This window comes from Candoia aspera, chromosome 6 (assembly GCF_035149785.1).
Source record: "Candoia aspera isolate rCanAsp1 chromosome 6, rCanAsp1.hap2, whole genome shotgun sequence".
Taxonomy (NCBI): domain Eukaryota; kingdom Metazoa; phylum Chordata; class Lepidosauria; order Squamata; family Boidae; genus Candoia; species Candoia aspera.
In genome coordinates this window covers 72,318,406-72,343,468 of record NC_086158.1, presented here as the reverse complement: position 1 = coordinate 72,343,468, position 25,063 = coordinate 72,318,406, and the positions used below count along the sequence as shown (strand labels likewise).

The 25,063-nt window shown below is 37.9% G+C and overlaps 1 protein-coding gene across 2 annotated transcripts in view; it reads right to left on the bottom strand.

Moving 5' to 3' along the window:
• LOC134500211 (uncharacterized) overlaps positions 1 to 6,671 on the bottom strand; it is a 29,613-nt gene extending 22,942 nt beyond the window's left edge. The window contains exons 1-2 of one of the 2 annotated variants that reach the window (XM_063307374.1): positions 6,593 to 6,671; positions 5,556 to 5,636 (exon numbers count right to left, since the gene is read on the bottom strand). In XM_063307374.1, coding sequence (XP_063163444.1) covers positions 5,556 to 5,584 — 29 coding nt within the window. In that variant the 5' untranslated portion in view covers positions 5,585 to 5,636; positions 6,593 to 6,671. Of the gene's footprint in view, positions 1 to 5,555; positions 5,643 to 6,592 lie in introns of those variants that run through there. The other variant, XM_063307375.1, reaches the window with a different exon arrangement.
• Between the last annotated feature and the right edge of the window lie 18,392 nt (positions 6,672 to 25,063).

The following is a 25,063-nucleotide window of genomic DNA, read 5'->3' as shown; positions in this document are numbered from 1 at the left end:
TGTTTTGCAAAGACATAGCATGCTGGTGTGTCTTTTAGTTACTTCCCCTTTGGCTCCATTCAGCCAGCCCTGCTTATACGAATTAACTATAGAGATTTTACTGCTTCAGTACATTGCAACACTTATCGGCAGTTTTACTTGTGTAGTGTTAATGAGTTTGTAGATTAGCTCAGATGAGAAAATTATATTTGGTCACAAGGAAGGGCTTAGGATATTTCAGGATTGGTTGCAAAAAACAAAAATGGTTTAAAAATCTGACTTAAATATGCATTCAAGCAAATTACTTTGCATTTAGAGGTATCTTGTAATCCTGTCTTTTGACAAAAGTATCCTTTTGCAACAAGATCCTAAAAACTAAAAAAACTAAACTAAATAAAATAAAACCTAAACTAATAAATAAAAGAAAGAAGACCTTTCAGTATTGTTACAAAAACAGTTATATAAAAAACCATTAGAACTGTGATTACTTCAATTATTATGGAAAGGATGGATTCATTAACAACACAGAAATTGATGCTGAAATGTTTGTTAGCTTGAGATATTTATTAATAAAAGCTAAAGTATATTAGGTATAAGTCAAAGCTCCTTACAATAAAAGAGAAATATGTTTGTATTTACAAATGATTTACCCACTATAAAGAAATGTTTCAGTTACACAGAGTTACAACAACTTTGTTTCACTTTTATTTATTAAACCAAAGTACAAATAATTTTAACAGGCATGGGATAATTAATTTAAATTAGGACTATAAACCTTATATCACACTTATTAATACATAATGTGCAAAAAAATCTAGAAAATATATAACCACAGGACTGTTCAATAGAATTGAGTGATATTCTTCCTTGCTCCACCATAAAAAATACTCAGTTCAAAGCATATTAATAAATGTGTGATTTATACTGTTCATAGAGGGCCAAATCAGTCTTTTTTTTTTAAAGAGGACCAAAATCACATGTACTTGATGTGTATTTTTACTCTCATGCTGTTATTTGCACACATCTACTAGAAATGTACAAAGAACAGTGAAGTGTGAGATTAACAAATAAGATGCAGAGGACTGAATAATTACTCCTTAAATGCTGTTACCAAAAATCTCAAACAGTAATGACTTCCAGCCATCAGTGTGCACCAGGAGGGCTCATATGAATATCACTAGTGCATACTGAGATCAGTGCAAACTGGCTTTGATCCATGACCACAAATTGTAATTATTACCATGCTGAACATGTGTCTACTTATAGTTCAGTGTAGAATAGGAACAGTCACACAACACTTCTTATTGGATTAAGTTGGAACAATCCTAAGAACTATCACTTACACATGGTGGAAAATGTAAGGATTGGCTTACAGAGTTGACATCAATCATGTCCTGTATTCTAGTCATGGGGAGTGTTTATTTTGTTTGTGTAGGGTGAGTCTGTGGGTGTAAGGTGGTATGAGTGTTTGGACCTGGGAGAGAGGAACTGCAAATGGGCGGGGAGAGGAGAGGGCAGGCAGCATTATCAATACTGTGATGGGCGTGGATAGGTATGGCAGGAAACTGAGGACCGGCTGCACTCGGGGACATCAGGAATGCTATGTGAAAGTGATCTTAATATCTGGCCCTTGGCATCCACCAATATCAAGAAAGCGGATCTTTGGTGGCCCTGGGTTCCAGCTATTGCTTTTGAACACTAGGTTGGTAGGTAATAAATCTGCCCTCATCCATAATCTTACTGGCGATAAGGGCACCAACCTGGCTTGTATTACCGACCTGGGTGGGCCCAGAGGAGGGTGTTCCTCTTTTGTTAATACTTCCATTGTGGTTTGCATCAGCTGAGACACCAGGGGATAGTGGCCACTGTTATCCATGAATTGCTGAGGGTGCTCAGAGGCTCTGCTCTGCAAATAACCAGGTGGGAGACTCTCTGGTTGAAGCTGGGCTTTCAAGGATTACTGCTGTTGTATCGCCCTCCTTGCTGCCCAGCATCATCCCTGCTTGAACTGCTGGATTCCATTGCTGGGATCGTGGTGGAGTCCCAGAGGCTGGTAGTTTCTCAGGGACTTTAGCCCGCCTTCTAGGGACACTGAATCCAGGGTGGCTAAGGAATTCATGGCCCCCATGGCAATGATGCAGCTGTCAAATATTTGAGGGCCTGACGCATACTGGGGGTTGTACCTTAGAGCTGGTTTTTGCTTTTGTTATGACATGATCTGGTGTTGGAAGATATTATCATCAGTCCATGGCAATCACTCTATGGTTGCCCTCTGACTCACTGGTGATTGACAGGGCCCATTCATTGGTGCATACAATGGTGACTGATGGACTCTTGAGTTCCAGATGAGCTTGGGGTTTTCCTTGAAGATCCGGTAGGCAACTCAGCCAAGGCCTTGGATGCAGCCTGGAATAGCCCAGTGACTGAGGCCTTGCACCCAATAGCTCCTATGTCACCTCTGTGTGCCAATCCCAGAGTGTACTTTCATTTCTGAGGAGCTCTTAAGATTAGGTTCCAGAAGACATGCCTAGAGAGCAGATGGAGGAAGACAAAGAGCTCATTGGACTGAACACGAGTAAGAGGTCATATCTGGGTGAGGGAGGCAAAACATTATTTCTCTGCCCTTATTGTGTTTGCTGACAGCTACCCTGTCTAGGGTGATCCATTCTTTGCTGGGAGAGACACGGCCCAGGAATATGTAGAGCTATGGTAATAAGTATTCATGCTATTTGGCAGATAATGTCACGCAGATTCACTTAGGCAGATCTGAGTTGCCTTGGTTACAGCCTTGTGATGTTATCTGCCCTGATTCTGTGACTCTTGACAAGATCCTCCAAACTGTGAGTTCAGCAACCTGTTTGTTAGATCCAGGTTCTTCCTGGGTTGTTGAGAGGTGACCTGTGGTTAGCTCCATATGATGATACTGGTCTCTCTGATGAAGGGGGTGGTCTCTCCAGTGTTGAAGGAGGCAGTGGGTGTGCCCTTTTTCAAGAGGCCATCGCTGAACTCTTTCATTCTGGACAGTTACCATTCAGCTTCCAACTTTCCCTTTGTGGGGAAGGTTGTTGAGAAGGTGATCAGAAAGCAGTTGCAGAGGGTCTGGAGGAAATAGATTATCTGGAACCATTCCAGTTGGGTTTCTAGCCAGGGTACAACACTGAGATAGTGTTGGCTGCATTTGTTGATAATCTCTAGAGGAATGGAGGTGGTGCGTCCATCCTTGTGCTCCTTGATGTCTCAGCAGTTTTCAGTACTGTCAATCATGGTATCCTTCTGGACTGGCTGTGGGAGTTGGGGGCACCATGTTGCAGTGTTCACCTCCTTTCTCAGCAGTCAGTCCTAGTCAATGTTGACAAGAGGGAAAGGTCATGCCCACAGCCCTTCACCTGTTGAGTGCCTCAGAGGTCGATACTCTCGCCCCTTCTGTTTAACATCTACATGAAACCACTGGGTGGGGTCATCCATCAGTTCAGGGTCCTGATGATGCCCAACTGTACATCTCAATCTGGACTGCACAAGTGAAGTTGTCACTGTACTGACCCACTCTGTGGAGGCTGTTTGGGTCTGGATGGAGAGGAATAGATTGAGGTTCAACCCTGATAACACTGAGCAGCTGTGACTGTTTGGGACATTTTCATCTTTGGTCTTGGGCAGGGTTGTATTCCCCCATTTGAGATTAGCATGCAATTTGGGGGTCCTTCTGGTCTTTCAGCTACTGCTGAAAGAGCAGGTAGCATCTGTGACCAGGAGGGCCATTGCACAGGTTCACTTTGTGCACCAGCTGCACCCTTGCCTTGACTGGACACTCTTCAGTTACTCATGCTCTAATTATCTCACAACTGGACTACTGCAATGCAGTCTAATGGGACTGTCCTTGAAGACCATCCAGAATCTACAGCTGGTTCAAAATGCAGTGGCACAAGCAGTAATGGGCTTCTTCCGTTACACCTGTCATCACTGTTTCACAAACTACATTGATTACCAGTTGGCTTCCAGGTGCAATTCAAGGTGCTGTCACTTATAAGGCCCTTCATGGCAGATGGCCTGGTTATTTAAGGGAGTGCCTTTCTCTGTTCCTGCCAGTTCAGTGCAATCAGGCAGAGTGGGTGCAGTCTGGGTCTCTTCAGTTAAATGTTGCCAACTTGTGGGAACGAGGAACCAGGCATTTTCCTGCCCATTGGAATAGCACCCCCACAGAGATACATCTGGCTCCTACTCTTCAAATGTTCCATAAGTCTCTGAAGACCTGGCTTGTTTCCTAGGTCTGGGGTTATAGTGTTTGTGAAGCCCATGGCAATGTTTTGGTTTTTATTCATGTGGTTTTGCTGAGCACTCTTTTTATATCATGCATTCTTTTAAAATTATAAGCTGCCAAGAGTCTTTTTGGAATTGGATGGCCTTGAAATCTAATAAATAACATAGCAAATACCCATTTTTCAGTTACATTTTATTCTTATTTATATTTTTTGCTAATAGTTTTCCCAGTATACCTTTCTATGTTAAGCTATTGCTCTCAATGGTAAATTCAACATTTTACTGAATGTTGGGACTATTGAGCTGATCAGTTTATATCCATTTCTACAGCTAAGTATCTTCCCAGTAGCTATTAACCATTCAATAGATTTAGAAAATAAGCAACATTATTTTCAGTGTTCAACATTACCCTACTGAGAGTTTCTAAATCTCTGCATTATTAATAAAAATCAGTTAAATAACACTAGCAACATTGATTATCCTGGTAATTCAATACCAGGAGGAGAACAAGAAAAGAGGGCAGTAGAGGAAGGAGCAGGAAATAAATTAAGCAATAAAAATGTATATGCTCAATAACACATTTTTGTTTTAGGAAGTGATGTAACAGAACTCATTTAAAATAATATTGCTTTGTAATATTACTTTAATGCTTGTCTTTTAATGACACTTCCTGCAAAAATTCAATGAAGACTCAAGATAGTCACACTAGCATGTTCATTAAACAAAACCCCTTTTTCAGTATAGTATGTGTTGTATTTTTCTGTTAAAAAGTGTGTTCAGGTATTTTGCATGTCAGAAGAATTAGAAATGGGCTAAGTTAACATTATCAGACATTCATTAAATATAGGGTAATCAGCACTTGGGATAATTATCTTACAAAAAGAAAAGAAAACTAAACCACATGCCCAACTTAAGGCCTGATCTATGAAATTACACAAAGCACTCATGTTTAATCAAAAGGTACCATGTACCAAGCCACTCCATGGTATAATGTTATTCTGAAGTAATCTTGGTGTCAACTTGCCATGTCACTGACACGATAAAAAAACCATGAGGATAGCTTTCATTTATTCCAAGTCGACGCAAAGTTGTAGAGAAACAAAGGAGCAACAGGAGATACCGATGGCTGATGGAGCATTATAAATAACGTGGGATAAAATACTTACCCAGGGGACGGTAACCTGTGTCTTCATGTTATTATAAATACTTACCTTGTCTTGCTGTAGATTACAAAGATGCTGTTGACGCAAGAGAGAACCAGGTGGGGCTGTCAGAGCGCCCTCCCCTTTTATCTCTCTAGGTTGTACTTATGAGATACTTACCCATCAGGGATAGTATTCTTCTTTACCATGCTCAATGCTGGAACGGACAAGAGCAGGAGACAGCAGAGAAAATGGGCAGCACTGCAGCAAATGAGAGAGAACCGCGCAGTTAACACGGTGTCATTCTCTTTCTCGAAGTCTTACAGGGCTGCCCTGAAGGGCCATGTTAGCTGTGGTTGGGGCAGATTTGTTTGAGAAACTCAGGTCTCCTCCAATTATGCTTGAAACATGCAGCCAGGGCCAGGTTTTTGAAACCAAAGGCTGAGGGGATACAGCCTTTCCTCGCCATTGCCGCTCATCGTCCACAAGATCCTTCTTTCATGGTTGGTGCACTTGGTACAGGAGCGCAACTGAGAGAAAAGCAGTTTGGCAGCAGGGGTGCTTTAAAATCCCTTTGAATGAATCAGCCCTTTTTTTTGTTTTAAAGCAGTGTTTTTCAAACTTGGCCACTTGGACTTCAACTCCCAGAATTCCCCAGCCAGCAGCAGTTGAAGCCCACCCATCTTAAAGTGGCCAAGTTTGAAAAACCCTGTTCTAGAGACCAGCCCCAGCAATGAGGGGAGACCACGCTTTCAGCGAACAAGAGGGCCTTCTACCACCAGTTCTGATTTGGCCTCACGTCCAAACAGCCGACGGGGTGGGAGGCGAGAGCGGCGGGGGACAAGTCACGAAGGGCGGCTGTCCTATGGTTTTAAAAGAACAGTACATTAAACAACTGGAGAGCGGGGGAGTAGGGAAGCGCTCAGCCCCGTCTCCCGCTCCTCCAACGGCGGCGCGGCAAAACGGCTCGCCTGGCAGCCGACTTCAAACGCAAGCCCGAAGACAGCGCGGCCTGACTGCGGCCAACCCGTCGCGGGGCGCCAGGGACTCCTAAAGTCCCAGCTGCTTCTTCGCAGGGAACGGCTTTGGCCCACCACGGAGGCAGGTAGCTTTCGACGCCCGAACTCTTGGGGCCTCGAAGCTACTGAGCCGCAGCTTCGCGAGGGGCTAGAGGTGGGGTGAAGGCCGCGGGCGGTTAGGAACGCGGCAGCTCGTACCCTCAGGCAGGAATTTCTTTCCAGACAAAGCGAGCCGAGCCGGCAACAGGGAACCTTCCCGATGCTTTTTGAACTGCGCAGGCGTCTGTAACGTCAGACAGCGGGCGCATGCCCATCGGCGATTCAACTACGGCGGGTGCTGTACGCATGCTCGCGCGCTTGCTTGCCCGGTTCTTGCGCAGGCGGGGGAAGAGGTCCGAGTCGGAAAAATTTGCGCAGGTTCTTGGAAGGTCTTTGTTCTGGGCCGCGTCGGCACCGCCTCCTTCAGGAGGGGGAGAGTTCGTGCGCATGCTCAGTCTCAAAACGGGTCGGAGCTACCTGAGAAGGGGGCGTTTAGTTTTTTGGGAAGCTGTTCCGTTTTGTTTTTTTAATGTGGTCCAGAATGTTGTGAGGAGGAGAAACGAGAAATTGACTCAAAGAAGTTTCGCTTAAGCTCAGCAAGAGGCAAACGGCTGCGGCCGGTGATCTGCCTAGCAGTGTTGGCTATTGGGGTACAATTCAACAGAAAAATAGTTCCTGTTTCTGTGGGGAAAGTGTGACCTTTGAGCTTTTTTTCCCCATTGTAGACAGTATTTCAACGGAAGGCTGCGCATTTTGGGGAATACTATTTCTTGTACAGGTTGAGTGTTGTGGCAGAATTTAGAAGGATAAAAATTGGGGCCACACAAGGTAAAACAAGCCATAAAAGGGAGTGCATTTCAAATGATGGCACAGTTATCCTGATAAATATTTGAGAAGAGTGTTTTGGAGCCCTTTTGAGCAGTTCTGGAAAATGGAAAGCTGTGGAATTTTCCCCAAAGGCAGTTTCATACATAAAGTATACAATGGTTTGTTACAGTCCTTGCTTAAGAGTATATACAATTCATAACTACATTTTATTCAGTTAATCTGATGGGCATATTCTTAACCCAATTTGTTTCTAACCACTCCATATGCCATATGTCTGGGGTATTTTAAACAAGGTAGAAAAAAATTTGGAAAACAATTTTTAAATCATAAAACTTACTTAAGTGTAATTGGGCAGCGTATGAAGTAGAATACAAGTAGTCAATTGCACAGAATATTGGTAGTGGGCGTATATAAGCAAAAAGCCAAACTGAAGATTTTGCTTATTAAAATTTTTCTGTATCACAGTTTTCAGGGCAGAATTCAATCAAAACAACTGTGACCCACTTAAATGACACAGCTTCCGGCCCCCAATTTTTTTGTAACAATCAGATTGAAGTTGGCACCAAAATGTAATCAACATTGGTGATGGTATCAGCTAGATCTTCTGGGGAAGGATTTAATAACTGGAATGCCACACTTTAGAAACCTCCCCACCAAAAGGTGGGACACACAAATGAGTGGAGTCCTTGTGCTCTCTGAGCTTGGGTATTTTCTTGCAGACGTTTCATTGCCTCACTAGGCAACGTCTGCAAGAAAACAACCAACCTCAGAGGGCACCAAGGACTCCACAGTTCAACCCTTAGCTACAGATATTCTCTTCGATTGGCACACAAATGAGTCTTACTAGCAGATCTTAACACTATGGCAGGAACATAACAAAGGGGGCTTAAATATTGAAGCACCAACTTGTCACTCATTGCATCTTCAACTTGAACTGGATGCATATAGACAGTGCCCCACTATGCTGATGAGCCAGTTGAGGTAGATTGACTTGGATGGGTCTAGGCAATGGTGAATCCTCTGTTATGACAAGAGGTAATATTGGCTGCTTAAGAGAGGAACAATGGATTCTTTCTTGAAGAGACCTTCCATATGTTATTTGTTCATTGGTTTGTTTATTCATTTATTTTAGAGGTCAGCCAACTCCAAATGACTCTGCACAGCTTACACTTTCAAAGCAAGCAACAATAAATATTAAGAAACAGAATCATAGACATCCAGAAGAGAAAAACATACATAATAACAAAAAGCAAGTTAAAGGGGTTAGTTCAAAGTTGAGCTAGCCAAACCAAATGCAACAAATGTAGCATGGCTAGCTGGAGAATTCTGGGAGTTGAGGTCCACACATATGAATGTTGCCAAGTTTGGGAAACACTGATCTAGACCAATTTGTTTGGTGTAAGGCCAGGTTTTGGATATGAGTCTTGGTTGTTCTGCCACATGATCTTCTACACAGGAAACAGATACTGTACATCTCCCCACAGGTGTCTGGAGCAGAGGCAGGTGACAAAACATACATCACAATGCAAATTCCTTTTATGTACTTTTATGCAATGTTGTGATGCAAGTATAAAAAGGCGGAGTTTGAATTGTGATGTTCCAATGCATGTATAGTCATTTTGGCATCAGTGTGCTGAGGAATGGACTCCTATGCATGATCCTGCTGATCCTTCTGGATCTCTTGGCAGCTTTTGATACCATTATTCATTGACAATTCCACATAAGTACGAGCTGCCCTTCAGTAACTGTTCTGTACAATCAGAAGAAATAGAATGAACTATGTTAAAACATAAATATATGTAAAAATTCATGGAAATAGTCCCAGCTAATTCCTTTTTGATTAATTGTATATTAATTTTTATTGATTGTCAAGCTGAAATTATATTGATATGATATACATTTTTGTAAATGCTTATGTTTTTATATTTTGTATTTTTCAGTTTATTAACTTATAAAATAGATTCTGATGAAGATTTAGAAACATTACTAGATAAAAAGACTGAGGCAAGTTATGACAAATGTTTTTAAATATTTACATTATTTTCTAACTGTAGTTTACTAATGATTAGATATAATTGTTCTTTAGATAATTCGTTAGATTAAATATTGAGAGTAATAAATATGTGATTTTATCTATTTGTTTAGGTTTTTTTTTTAATAATGTGGCTTTATATCCTTGCAGATAGGATTTAACAATTTCCTTTCTTTTATTCAGAAAGGAAAAGTTCAGGAAAGACTTGCAAAGAAAAAAATGTCTTTACCTAAAGGAAGTACTAGAAATCAGGTACTTTCATCCATATTAAATTAGAATATAGTATACTATTTTATTGAAGCAAACATTTGGATATTCTTCAGAAATTGCCTTTTAGAAAATTCCTCTGGTTAGGTTCACAGCATTGTCTGCTCAATCTAATTTTTTTATCTGTATATTTTCATGAAAAATATATATGTAAACTGCTTTGAACTTATGAAGAGGTGGTTTAAAAAGTATTAAATTAAGTATACTGTTTTTGTATTCTGAAGTCAATCACAAAACAACAAAAACATTGCAAGTTATATTTAGGTTTCTTCTAGCTGTAGAATGGTTAAAAACAGGAAACAGAGAGGAATAACAATGGATAGCTCTTAAGCTAGAGGAACTGTGTGGATTTCCCATAAGATACATGCTGGGACTGGCACTTCTTAACTAGGAATGAGCAAGTAGCCAGTCTGCAGAAGATAGTAATCTGTGCTGAAAGATAAAAACAAAAAAGAGGCAAAAAAGAGCAACCAAAATGTTCAGTAAGCTGTAAGGGTGAAGAAAAGTTGCAACATGAGATATATAAATTAAAGGAGACATGATACAGGTCTATAAAACAATTAAAAATATGGTGAAATTTGACAGATAATTGTTTTACACTCAGTTGAATGTGAGGTCAGCCTATAATAATGGGAATTAACAGGATTTAAATGGAGAAAAACTGGAAAATAGAGTGTTTTGTACACCTCTTGAGTCCTAGAGGAAAGATGGGATATACATCAATTGAATCAATCAATCAATCATATAGGAATGTAGTTATTACAGTTTATTAGCAATTTTTCTCTTATTCAATTTAGCACACTGAAGATAACTTATATGTTGATAGGATACAAACAGAAGCCCAAGAACAAACTCCACAGAAAGGTAATTCAGTGTTTTATTTTCTACCAGGTTGGATACTATCACTATGAAATTTGGGAACATTTGGTGTGTCTTAAATTGAGTTTCAATTTAAATATCATCCATTTCATTGTATGTTTTTATGCATTCTTTCCAATATTAACAAAAGGTTCTCCCTGGGAAGGTACCCAGTCTTGACCTCTTCTCAATTTTGAAACTTTGTTAGAGAACAACATTTTTGAAAGAATCTGAACTTTGAAAAATGAAATGAATCTGAATTTTGAAAAATGAAACGTTCAGCTATCACAGCACAGCAAATCACTCTTAACGGTCTAGAGATATTGTAACATTAACTGTAACGTTAAAGCAATTTGTAATGTTTTGTTATTCCTTTATGATATCAAAACTTAGCTGTGAATGGACTTTTTGCCAAATAAGGGTGGAAAAACAGTCTTTCAATGCTACTCTATCTGATTTTACTGGCTGGAGCGGTGGTTCTTTGGGTTACTCCTAAAGAGGTAATTTGGGCATATCCTGGGGGTAATGGAGCAACGTCCAAGTGGTTCCTGCTTCCCCAACTCATGTATTCATATATATGCTTCCCTCTCTCTCACCTCTTCACCTTTTCCAGGAAGGAGTCATGAGCCTGCCCTATCCTTCTTCTGGAGCTCCTATTGGAGTAGTGGTAGTAGCTAGTGTTGGAGGTCCTGGCAAATCCAGCATGCCTCATTAGCATGTGCATTAGTATGTAAATTGAGTTCATTGCACAATGCAACTCTTTGTGCTTCTGAAGAAGCTGTTTGTTGCCACTCCCACTTCCTCCCTCTCTCTCTTTCTCCTTCACCATTGGAGAAGAAGCATGTTTTGCTTCTTTCTCCATCTTGGGCCTAAAGTCATGTGCCTAGCCCTTTCGTCCATGCAGCTCTTAGCAGCTATAGGGCTAAGAGATCACTAAGTATAGTTATAGAACAGAAGAAACATCATCAGTTTTCCACCAGAGATGGATGTAACAGAACCAAGAATAAAAGTCAGTAAGACTCTTTTTACTTTACTTTTAAACCTACTATGTTTAAGCATGTGATTCTTTATGCTTGGGAGGGCTAAGTGTGTAAGATCAATAACTTGTGTTTCATGCTCATTAAAGCTATCTAAGACAATATTCTTTTTCTGTGCACAGCTTCTCTGCTGTGTTAAACTCTGCTCCAATTCAATGGTCCTATAGTAGCTGTCCACTAATGGCTTAGTTAGGCCACTAGTCCTGTTTTAAGAAATTATGGAATGTCTTTGTGCTTCTAGAAAGTTACTTTTTGATTCTGTAACTGTCCCAGCTGTTAGATCTGATAATTTCCCTCTACTCTCTTGCCCATTCAGGCTCACTAAAAAACTATTCTAGCAGATAGTTTTTTTTCTCTTCCCTCACACTATACAACTTTTATGTGAATTGTTTAGTTTATAGTAGTTTAACCAGTATCACTGAAGCTTGGCCAGTAATTTGGCCTTCTGGGGGATTTATGAACAGAAGCATAGCTTTGGAAGCAGAAGAATTATCTCTGAAAGACCTCATCTCATTCCAATTCTCTAGCAACTTAGAGACATTATCAGCTGCAGAGTTAATGTGGTTTGTGACTTCATGCTCTTCCATCACCTATTCTTAACTTAGGTCACCAGAGTCTTTGAACTTGTTGATAAGCTCCTATTTTCAGCTTTGCATGTGTGGAGAGCTCATCTTGAGAAATTCCACATAGGGGAAAGTGAAGCAAAAATGTAATTCCCCACCTACCAACTGTGCTGCTCCATCTTTTTCTAAATGTTTAGATGGTTAACTGGCTAAGATGATAGATTTATTCCTCCCAGACATTTATCTATCATATGGTCCTCTGAAAAAAATACATTGAGATTGTATGTAAATTATCTGACTCATGGAAGAAACCCTAATTAAGTAAGTCCAATCCAAACTGTAGAGCAGTTGAAGGGTGACTGGCTAATTCTAAGCATCCTTGCTGTAGATGGAGGAGTTCTGAGATTGTATTGTTCTTCCTTTGGAGCATTATTTGACTGATAACAAGGTGGGATAGCTCACTGTGTTGCTGTCAGACTTTATCCTCTCTGTGGTCCAGAATTCTGCACTCTTTGGATGCAAGGTACCAGTGCCAAATACTAGTTGTTTGATTTTAGGGGCAGGAAAATGGGACTCTTTCCCATGACAAGCCACAGACATTTTTTTCCCTTACTGCCTCCACCTCTGCCTCATTTCCCTTTAGTAGCTCCAGCACAATGACTTCTAAGTGATTCTTGAAAGGCAGAAGGCAACTGAATAGAATTAAAATGCAGTATGGGGCAACACTGCCTAATTTTGTTGTTGTTTATTTGTTCAGTCACTTCCAACTCTTTGTGACTTCATGGACCAGCCCACGCCAGAGCTTCCTGTTGGTTGTCAACACCTCCAGCTCCCCCAGAGACGAGTCCATCACCTCTAGAATATCATCTATCCATCTTGCCCTTGGTCGGCCCCTCTTCCTTTTGCCTTTCACTTTCCCTAGCATCAGCATCTTCTCCAGGGTGTCCTGTCTTATTATGTGGCCAAAGTATTTCAGTTTTGCCTTTAATATCGTTCCCTCAAGTGAGCAGTCTGGCTTTATTTCCTGGAGGATGGACCGGTTTGATCTTCTTGCAGTCCAAGGCACTCTCAGAATTTTCCTCCAACAACACAGTTCCAAAGCATCTATCCTTCTTCGCTCAGCCTTCCTTATGGTCCAGCTCCCTCAGCCATATGTTACTACAGGGAACACCATTGCTTTAACTATGCGGACCTTTGTTGTCAGTGTGATGTCTCTGCTCTTAACTATTTTATCGAGATTTGTCATTGCTCTTCTCCCAAGGATTAAGTGTCTTTTGATTTCCTGACCGCAGTCAGCATCTGCAGTAATCTTTGCACCTAGAAATACAAAGTCTTTCACTGCCTCTACATTTTCTCCCTCTATTTGCCAGTTATCAATCAAGCTGGTTGCCATAATCTTGGTTTTTTTGAGGTTTAGCTGCAAGCCAGCAAGCCAGCTTTTGCACTTAGCACTGCCTAATGCAATATACTAATGCAAACACTAATGAAATGTAATTGCAGCAGAAGCAATTACAGGCAATTATCTAGGTCTATATCCCCCACAAAGTACCACTTTTCCAAGAAACTGAATTGGATCGTTCTACTACAAAGCTTGATTTGTAGACAGACCTGTTGATCCCTGAATCCAGTATACTTCTTCTTCCCCATCAACATGGGTAAGTGTAAATTACTATTTAAAAATATTGCCCTAATTTTTGGTGCAAAACACAGCATCCTATCTTTGCCAGCATGCTGATCTCATGAGCTCAGAATATTAGAGGTATTCTCCATGGGAATTTTGAATCAGAGGCAAGACAGAGATGTCAGGTTCAAGGCTGAATCAGAGCACAATTCTATTAAATATACATTCATTTGGAATTTGTATCTTTTAGGAGCAAATGTGCTAAGTGTGTGTCTGTGTATGTGGTTCATATACAGAGCTTAAACATTCACAGCTTCAAAAACTAAAAGGTTGCAGTCATGCCTTTTACTGTTAACAATATGATCTATGTACTACAGAGATTGTGAAAGAATTCTGTCGTAAACTGCATTTTAAATATGTATGCTTTCTTAATTCTAGTTGTGGCTGAAGTAGAAGAACAAGACACAGTAACTGAAGCATTACGGGACAGAGTAAAAGAAAAGCTGAAAACTGTCAAGGTGATAGTTTTAATTGGTTTGTAATTCAATCAAATGAAAAAATGCAGAATATTTATTTATGTTTCTATGAAAGAAAAAAAAGATAATCTAATTTAAAAGATTCACCTTCTCAACATCACTGGAAGTACCCCAGAAAAAAGTAGTTATGTGGTGGGTAATTTGTAAGTGATCTTTTTGGTTGTTAATGTATATGTTAAAAGTAATATACTGAATACAGTATAACATCTATTTTAGGCTGCACAGGAAAAAGATTTTTCTCATGAACAAAATTCTTCTGCCAAAGGATTTCAAAACAAACAAGCAGTAAATGCTGAGGTAACAAAAATTTTATTTAAAAAATTCCCAAAAATAATAAAGTCTTGTTTTTGTTCAGTTTCAGGAAGTGAATTATGAGAAAGGCAGTTTTGTAGAACATGTAATTCAGGCAGTACTGCCTTACACAATAGGAGAGTGATCCTTTCTTCTTAATCCAACTTTGGTTAAAAGTTAATGTTGACGTTCTATATAATCTGTGCAAACATAATATATCTGTAATCTTGTTACAGGATTACAAATATAGCAAACAAGAGATTTGTCTATCCTTTTTAGGAGCTTTCAGTGGGGAGAGAAAATGATAACAAAGTTGGAGCTGTGGTACATAAAGAAAAAAATGAAAGCAAATGAATTGCGCATATTTGCCTGTACTTGAGTCTTCAGACTGATACCTGGTTGGCAAATGGCTGTAGATGATGCACTTCTCCCTTTTTCGAATTTTTGTGTGAAGTACAACTGCAGTCTCACTAAAGAAAAAGAGAAGTTGCATATTGGAGGAATTTTTTTTTAAACAGCAGAAGCTTGAATCTGGGAGAGCTTCCAGTTGATCAAAGTGGCTCTAATCTCTTTAAAAACATAATCTGCCTGAAATCCCAGAACCACATGCTGCCCCCAAGAGTCTCACTGAGACCTCCAAAAGTTGTTACCAAATTTTAATGTTTAATGTGACAAAGGGGGGAAATTAATATCTAATGGGAGTGTAATCATAACAAGGATAAGAATAGGTATCAAATGTCTCCCTCACTACCAAACCTGGTGAGCCACCAGCTCTGAACAGGGCATGTTTGCATGTAAGCACTGTGTTTTGCTTTATGATTCTACTTTTATTGTTAAAAAATCATCGTAAAATAGTATATATGTCTCCATGTTTGGTGCTGTGCCTGATAATGTTTTTCTTCCTTTCAAATCCAGGCTGGTTTTTGAAAAAGCGTTTTCTATCAAAGTTCTTCTATTTAGTTTCATACTTCAGTTTTCAAACTCATATTCATTTTAAAGTTAGATCTATTGGAACATGCATCATGGAGGATGCAGAAAGCTTAAAATATAAATGGTATGCCATCTGGGAGGCCAACAGTAAAAAATAGGAAAGGCCTTTTGAAATGTTAGCAGAAAGCTAAATACGGATTTCAATCTGTCAAATGTAACAACAAATGGTTAAATAGCAAAAAATTAATAGCAACTGAATTAACTTGCTGACATTTTTTTCTCCATTCTTTTGTCTCAGCAAGTATCCTAAATAGCCCTAAATATCTAAATTTTGATTGCCAGAGTTGAAACAGGAAATAATCTGAATGATTCCCAGAACTGGTGGTGCCATGAAAAATAGGTAATTAGTATTGATTGTTTTTTCCATGAAACCTTACCAGCAAGCCCACCACACATCTCCAGTCTGTGTAGCTACACATTTTTCAAGTTTCTGTTTGGTAGTTTTGGATATCAGGCCATGGGCACAATTGTTTTTTGTGAACAATATTGTGTTGACCTGATCATTAGTGGAATTTGTCAGAATGTTTTCTCTTTGGCTGGAAACAAGTTTTCCTATATCAAGTATTCTCAGTATTAAAATGGAGTCCTTTTGTCATACGTTCACGAATGTTTCAAACAATAACTGAATAGTTATGAAATATTGCTTGCATGCATTATAATAAAATAGGCTTTTTAGTTTTAAATAGTATTTTGTGCAATTTAAATGGTAAGTTCATTTTTTGAATCCGTGTGAAGCTAATATAGCAGGTTGTACATACTTAGATATTTTCTCAGATTATAATTTCAGATTATAATTTTTTTTGCCATGTGAATATAAACTGATTATTTTGGGCAGTGCTGTTCTATGTTGATCTAAACCTTATTATACAAAGCATTGCCAGCATGTTTATATTCTTCTCCATTATATATTCCCAGAATTGTTTAAAGTGGAGGAGAACGGATCAAGATGCTATTTCAAAATGTTTAATCTCAGTGTTTATGCAGATTTTGAAATAAATGATAAAGATTTAGCAGTATAGAAAATTTAGGAAGATCACAAATCTTACTGTGATGACAGTTGTTTAATTAACAAATGGATATGAACAAGTGCCTAAATAGTTTGAGTTAAAGGGTAACCTATGCATCTTTGAAACACAACAATATTTCACTGAGGAGTGGATGGTTGCTGTTGTAAAATCAAGCATAGCACCTGAGTGCAATTGATGCTGTAAAAGAATATGAGGATAAATAAGGGAAAAAATAGTTTAGGAGAAAACAAAAGGTTGCTCTGTGGCTTGTATTATCAATTGACAGTTATTCAGCTATGTTCTTTTTTCACTATTAGAATGAAGTACCCTTAGATGAGGGTTTTGAATTTTTCACATCAACTTTTGAAGACTACTCCAAGATGAAGGAACTTGATAAAAATGTTGGACAGGTATTATTATTCTTTATATGTGAATTGCCTTTTTTCTTGTTCTACTTGAGCGGCTTGTAGTTCTTTCTAATAAATAGGTACTGCAGCATCATAATACCTTCAAAAATATATTATGCTTTTGTCTGTTTCTTGGATATCTTTGAGTATAATCCTGGGAAATATTATGTACGTATGTGTAATAACAATGTATTATGTACTTATGCATAAAAATAATGCATTTGCAATTGGAATTTTGTTGAAGCATTTAACTCTTTTGCAGCCTGCCTTTTTTGCAGCCTTTGTTTAAAATTGCTGCATTGTACTTTCTCAGAATAATTTTTAAAAATGGAAAACAAAGTAGTAACATTTGGTTTTTGATAGTTCAGTGCAGCAAGCGTGTATCATTTTCCTTGTGTGTATTATACTGTGTACTGTACTGGATTTGTTGATACCGGCTCCTAATGAGAGCTAGTAAATCATATTGAACTATGGGTATTCTTTTCTAGATAGGCTCTAAATAGGCTCTGGCAGAAGCAGGAAGCTGTTCTAAAAAAGAAAGATATTCAGAAGGTGTACTAGTTCGTGTGTGTGTGTGTTTAATCCTTGGACCACTTCTGATTTCAAACAGTCCACTTCTAGAAGTATACAAACTAACTCCACAATGTACAAATTAGCCTGTTGAAAGTGAAAAATGGGATGTTCCAAAGCCAGATTATTCCAGTCCCAAACATTTTTATATCCCTAGTGTGCTCCCTGTTAAGCATTTGTAGGATTGCAGCATTAGTTTAATAAGAAAGTTGTTGAATTGTTAAAGAGGTTATCATAAATGAGTTACAAAGTTTGAAGTATTGATGAAGTTCAAAAATAGTGAGAAAATAGTAACATGAACATTGAAAATCATTTATTTCTCCCTTGAAGGCAGTACCTTGATGTATGTCTGATGAAACTCGTAAAGTTTAATGATATTATAAAATGTAATAGAAGTGATTTATTTTAAATAATTTCACATAGGATAATTCTTCGTTAGTACTACTGAAAGATCAAAAAACAAATTATCAAGTTTGTATATTTAAAATATTTATAGGTATTTGTAGCCCTTCTACTATTTAATGGATCTTTTGGTGGGTAACAAAGTTGCTTTTCTGAGACCTTTTCATGTTTCTAATAAATATATTCTTCTATTTTCTACATATATAAGTAGAATCCAGTATTGAACTACTGGAATTTTGTTTGTTCTCAAAATCTACTCCAGAGGATTTGGGATTCTCCAGCAAAATTTTGAAGATACATGGGGATTTTAAGGATGGATAAGACATCATTGCCTTTCATTCAAACTGGATTTCACTTATGAACCTATTAATTCTTTTCTAGGAATTACTTGTATCTGTTCTAGGATTTGAATGAAGATTTTATTTTATTTTATTGTTAGTTTTTTCAATCTTTTCTGTATTTATTATTTCACATTGTTTTTCTTCATGATAAACAATAGAAAACAAATGGCTGCCTTCAAAACATCTGTGACTTAAATGAGCAAACTCCACTGCTTGTCCATGTGAAAGAAATGTTGACTGAATTACTTGAAGTAAAATCTCCTGCCTGTAATTTAAATAATGTAGACAAGGAAAAGGGATGGAACCAAGTCTTTTTTCCGAGCACATCACCAGGTAACGTATGTTTCAAAAGATGGTATGACATTGATATTGATTTTATAAATATATGTAAATATTAGGTCTATGTGCTGATTCAGGACAGAACTGGTATCAGGTGCAGAATGGGGCAATTTGATGTAGTTTTCATTTTCTCTAAACCTATCTATCCTGCTGAAAGGTTCTTCACAAAGCTCTTTGTATGTGCTAGGGAAAATTTCCATGCTGCAAAAAAAATGGCACTATGGCACCATGACAAAAAAGTGCCCCCCACAAGTCCAAACACCTTGCTTGTGTAACATGTCTTCATGTAGGAGGGAAGAATAATATTAGATGCAGTGATCCTTAAGATCAGACCACAGTTGGTTCCCCCATGCAGGCCCAAGGTTTTTATGGAGGTGTGAGATCTTTGTCATTGTGGAATACCCTGCCTTCTTATGAACACTGAAATCACCCAAGATTAATAGGCAGAAGAATCTCAGTGCTGTATCAGCAGTCATCTCCAGCAGCCTAGGAAGGGAGGCTGCTTGGCAGCAAAACATGGTCTATCAATATTATCCAAATCTCTCCAAACCCTGAACCAAAAACAGTCACACTCTGGGCACTGCTGGCATAATCCTCTTGACAGGATAGAAATCACAATAGATTTAGTGTAATTCCATTGCCTTATTCCTGCATTTAAGGCTACACCTCATGGAGTGCAAAACTGCACTAATGCCATTATGGCAGTTTCTTCTTCTTTATCAAGAAGCCATGGACAAGAACTATCGCTGCAGAGACCAGCAAAAACAAATTCATTTTCTTTCTCTCTTCAGAAAAATCTTCTGCATCTAATAAGAAACCTCAGTAAATATACCCTTTTACTACCATATTCTACCTTTTTTGTTTTTTCATAGGTGACTTTGACATAGACCCAAGAACAACTTCTATATGGATATTCTCTCTTCTTTTCCTCACACATGCACACAGACACACAAGACATGTTCTTGCCTTAATCTCTCACCCACAATGTGGCTCCCATGAAAAGGATAGTCCCTTTTGGTGATTTTTCCCTCCTGCCTTTGAGAACATTGCCACTGGAGACATTACTTGTGCTATCTAGCTCTTCAGACATTTCTTCATATTTAGCTTTGTTGTATAGTATGATCCTATATTGCAATATTGTGGGAAAAGTAGCTTACTGTCTACCCCAGATATAATTTTACTACATCATCTCACAACTTACCAACTTTCTAAAGAAAGAAGCCCTAATACTATATTTTTTTCCTCATCGTGGAGTTGCTCTAGTCTTCCAACCATATTGGAAGCTCTCAATTATTTATAATTATTTATGGAAGCTGAAGTCCAATACATCTGGATGAAGTAAGATCAAAGAGATAGGTGCTTCAAAGTCTTGTGCAAATTATTCACAGAGAAAGGTGTGAAGACTAAGGACAAAAACAAAATAAAAGAAGGAAATTTTTTTCCCCATTTTCCCCAGGCTTTTATTTTTGTTTTAAAAACATGAAAAAATAGTATGGTTAAAAAAAAAAGCAAATGAAATACTTTATTTTAAAATATTGACCTACAGGTCACTGCCAGTTTTACCAAAGAAGGAATGTGGATTTGGTGCTTGATTTGTCTGAAGGCTGACTTTTTATCTAGAAATCAGTGAGTCTGCTCTTGACTAGGCCTGAAAGGGCAACAGGAGAGCAAAAGAGCACCAAAAGAAAGTTTTAAGAACATTGTGCATACACCCATTGGGCCGTAGCTGAGCTGAGCTGAGCCTTCTGCAGCAGTTTTGTGCCTCCATGACATGGATCAAGAGGAAGACATGTTGTTGCTTTTTCTTAAGAGTAATTTTTTAAAAATTGGATAAATATAAAAAATGATATTTCTGATAGAACTTGTCAGTATATTCAGACTAATAGATACTGTAAGATAGGGAAGTACCATAGCTAGTAGGCACAATATAGTTTACAATTGCTTCTGTGTTACGAAGTTTCAGATTTCCTTATCTTCCCATAACTGTATGTAAGAGCAGTAAGAAGCTTAGAAGAGCAAAAGTTGGAGAAAGTAAATTCTTACTGACAATTCACTGTACTAGGAGAATCATATGTAGCAGATTAATAGGGCTGCTATTAGAAATATTCCACAAAATATTTATACCTCCTTTCTTAATTTGCAATCAGTAAAAGGAAGAAAACTTAATTAATTTGCAATCTCTATATATGCATACACATCATTCTTGAAGTCATCTTGATTATTGTCAGTTATACATAGCTGTAAGCTGCCAATCAATATGTTGCCACGACTCCTGGAAGAGGAAGGATTTTACATTCCAAGAAAGCCTTATATTCCTAGGAAGATGTACCACAAAATGGAAAACCGCCTTCAGCAAGAAAGGGTAAATATAATGATTTTGCTTATATTAACAACTACTTTCTAAACAACTTGTTTTAAAAACAGTTATGTTTGTTCGTTTGTTTGATGTTCTTTGTGATTTTGAATCATCTTTATCAAGGCAAAAGGCTGGTTTGAAGAAAGTGGGGAAATAATATCATTACCTTCTCCGATCAAAGAATCAAGCCATCACATAGTGTCTTTTCCTGTTAAGACTATCACACAATTAAAGACAATATACAGAAAGGTTTGTTTGTTTTTATTCTTTTACTCTATTTCACAAAAGGATATTTCATTAGGCAGAGTTAAATATCACATGTATTCAGGAAGACTGACAGTATATTTTAGATGACATTGTTTTTTCACCACGATTAAAAATATTTGGGGAGGGGGTGGAATTCTTGCAAGTCCTGCACTAGCATTTGGAACATCAGAAAGATTGGTGGAGATGCTATGATATAATTGCTACTATTCGTCACTTTTCACTTGCTTTGAAGGAGAGATGAGTGAGCCAGCTACAAACAGCTAAGAAATCCCCACTCATCCTGAATTAGTTTTTTAAGCCTGGCTGCCAGGATCTTTTAGAACACAGCAATACCTATGTTGAAGTGTGAAGCTGAGAGCCACCTTGGTGGTTAAGGTACTGGGCTAGACATCAGGAGACTGAGTTCTAGGCCTCCTGTAGGCATGAAAGCCAGCCGGGTGACTTTGGGCCAGTCACTCTTTCTCAGCTCAACCCACCTTGCAGGACTGTTGTTGTGGGGAAAATAGAATTCTTGAGTTCACACACACACACACACACGCACACACAGTCTAGGTTTCACCAGTTCTGCTATTGTATAGATGGTATTATGTCAGGAGACAGTCTTTTGGGAAGCTAATTTCAGGACTTTAAGGTTTGGGTCTTTTCATCAAATGCTTTAGGGAACACAAGTGTACCTTACCACAACTATGGCTTTGTCACACATTGCTATTTATTAATACTTAAAGTCTAGTATTTGGCCCTGTCTAATATCTAATGGTCAAGGTTGAAATAGTTCTTATAACTGTTTGAAATGGTGTGAGTAAAATACAATTTTCTATGCTTACTCACAAGCAACTTTTATCTCTGGTTTTTCTCAACCTGGATTCATTTACAGAGCCTGCCAAAAATATGCATACCAAGTACCACAGTCTCTCATTCAAAACACTTTGAATTCAAAAGACCTGTATTGCTGTTTCAAAATTACTTTCTTTAAGAGAAGATTTTGTGTTTTTCACCCCCCCCCCAAAATAGGCAATGCAGCCTGAGCTGGAAACTTGTGCCATTACCAAGTCTGATGACTACTATAAAATGTATCAACTAGATCTTAACATATCAAGCATTGTCTTCAGTCATCATTCTCTTTTTAATTGTGAGCAAGTGTTGGCTGTTAGGTTGCTTGACATCTATGAATGCTTTCAGAAAAGACAACAGCAAAATGTTACTAACTTGCTTTCTGAAAAAGTAAGAAAATGCTTTTATGTTATGATACAATTCTTGTTATAATGATGAAAGGTTTGAAAAGATATTGCTTGAATGACCTCAGAATGTCTCAGTTTGAAGACTAGAGATATGCCTAACTTTAATATATTTTGTTCTCATACACTCTGTACATGTTGTTCATTTTGAAACCCTGCCTTGATTAGGGCTCTATTTCTATATTGCTTATTACAATAGTGCAATATTTATGGGGCAATAAACTTATTACCGTATCATATTAATATTCAGAATAGTCTAAAAATATCTTTCCTGGAAATATGTGGGGAATTGTTGCCCCACCTAAGCTTTGAAGTGTTTTTGTTAAAATTGAATTGCATTCATTGCATCACACATACTCATTTTCAGTAGGCATCTCCTTTCTATTCTCCTTTGTCATCATTTTTCATAACCACATCTAACACGATTTTAAAAGAACTTGGTAGTGACAGAAGCATAGAGTATAAGCTCAGTGTTCATATTGCATGGCTAGTCCATCTGAACTAAAACTGCAAGAGTAAACAGCCCTATAAGAGAAAAACTATACATGTATAGGGTTACAGAGAAAACAAAAACCAAGGCTGGTGGGAAAAATAAGGAGGGGGGAATATTTGTAATGGGAAGAGAATAAAATTTATTGGGTACAGTAGACTCATACAAGAGAAGAATTGGGTCGGAAGAAGTATTCTGAGTACATCAGTATAAAGCTCATCAAATTTGAGCTTTTCAGTAGCCAAACATAGGATCAGGATGTGTTATACATGGTTTTATATATATGTATATGTATAAACAAATGATCTATGAAAGTTCCCTACATTTGGATATAGTTTGAACATCAATGCAAATGTATTCCATAGCTTCCTTCCCACCAACTCCAAAACACAAAAGATTTATACACTTAGAGGCTCTGGGGCTGAAAATGGGTCTGTGGGGGAACATATGTATTGCTTGTTTTTCAATGTACTCTTTTTACTTGCTACGATAATAGGACATATAGAACCTTAGTCAATTTATGGTAATAGAAATATTTGCACTGGATAATGGATAACTCTTTTAAAAGACTGTGATGATGAAGTCCATTTACCAACTATTTATGGTCATAATTTGTTTGGTTTTCTAATATTGTACCTCCAGAACACAAAAAAAGATTCTACAGCAGACCAATGATCCTCTACTGCAAAGTTCTTTTTCTAATAATAGTCAGCTGGATGGCCAAATTAGTTAGTGGTCATCCTTACCTCTTTTATAAATGAATTGCAAGAGTTTGTTGTACACTGAAGGTTGATGCTTATGTATTGTTTATGAACCAAATATGCTGGAAATATCCAGAATTGCTATAACTATTCTTTTTATTTTGTATTTTTATATCATGGCTGCTGAGTGTAGAACTTTTTCACTTTAAAAACATGTATCAGTTTTACAAACTGCTTTTTCTACTTGTTAATGCTAATTTGCTAATAACGATTAACAAACTCTAAATTATTTTTATTACAGCTCAAAGCCTTAATAAGTGCCACAAAATTAGCAGAAAGAAATTTAAAAACAAGTCAGTTGAGTACAAACACTTTAAAGGATTACAGATCACAAATAAGGTATCTTGTTATATTGGAGAGTTCCAAACATGCTGCAGATGTGTTATGTTTTCGTTAATGGTAATTTTTATTTGTCTGGGTTCATTGTGATTTTTATAGTGCCTGAAAATAAGTGCAAACAATCAGTTTAAGTGTTACTGATTATTTTTCCCATTATAAGTCAGATGGTCATTAAAAGGCCAAATCAGTACAGGGAGGGGAAAGGGGAGCTGATTGGGAACACAGAGCAGGTAGTCCTTGTTTAGCAACCATGATTGGGACTGGCAACTTAGTTGTTAAGTGAAATGGTTGCTAAGTGAAACATCATTATTGTACAATCTTACTTTAGCTTTCCTTCACTTTACAGAACTGTGAAGGACATAAATGAGAGGATTGGTCGCAAAGTTACTTTTTTAGCACCATCATTAACTGTGAACGGCTGCTAAACGAGGCAGTTGCTCAACAAGGACTACCTGTACCAATGAAAGTGATTTAACATTTTTTCTCTAATGCTGCTTTGTTACTTGGATTGCATTCTCTCCCCATCCATGCTGTTACTTTAATTACTGGGATAAACTTTATTACGTAATAGAGCCTGCAAGATTCCCAAAGAGAGCATATAGCTGCTCAAAATAAGAGTAATTTCAAGAAATTTGACAAAAATAGTATTAGGTAAGGATTTAATCTAACCCTCCATGGCTGTTATTAATGCTATAGGCTATCCTGATACAGATTTCTTATGTTTCATCTGGTTGGGCCTGTAATTGTAGCAGTCCATTAACTGTGAGACAGGAAAAGAATAATACCACATCTACTTAGAGAAAAATTCTAGTATTTATAACTATTTGCAAGGCAACAGACCTAGTGTTTTTCAATCAGCAGGGCTAGACTTCATAAAATTTACTCCTTTAAATTTATTGCAGATGATAAATATAATAAACAATGTCTGTTTGGGGGGAAGAGTGCCTTTGCTTTTCTAACATGGCAACACTCAGGTACTTTGATGGAGTGAGATTATTACAGAATATGAAAAGTTGAGAACTACAGTGCTGTCAAACTTACATAGCAGAATTATAGGGTAGACGGGAGTGAGACATGGTCTGGTTTGGTTACT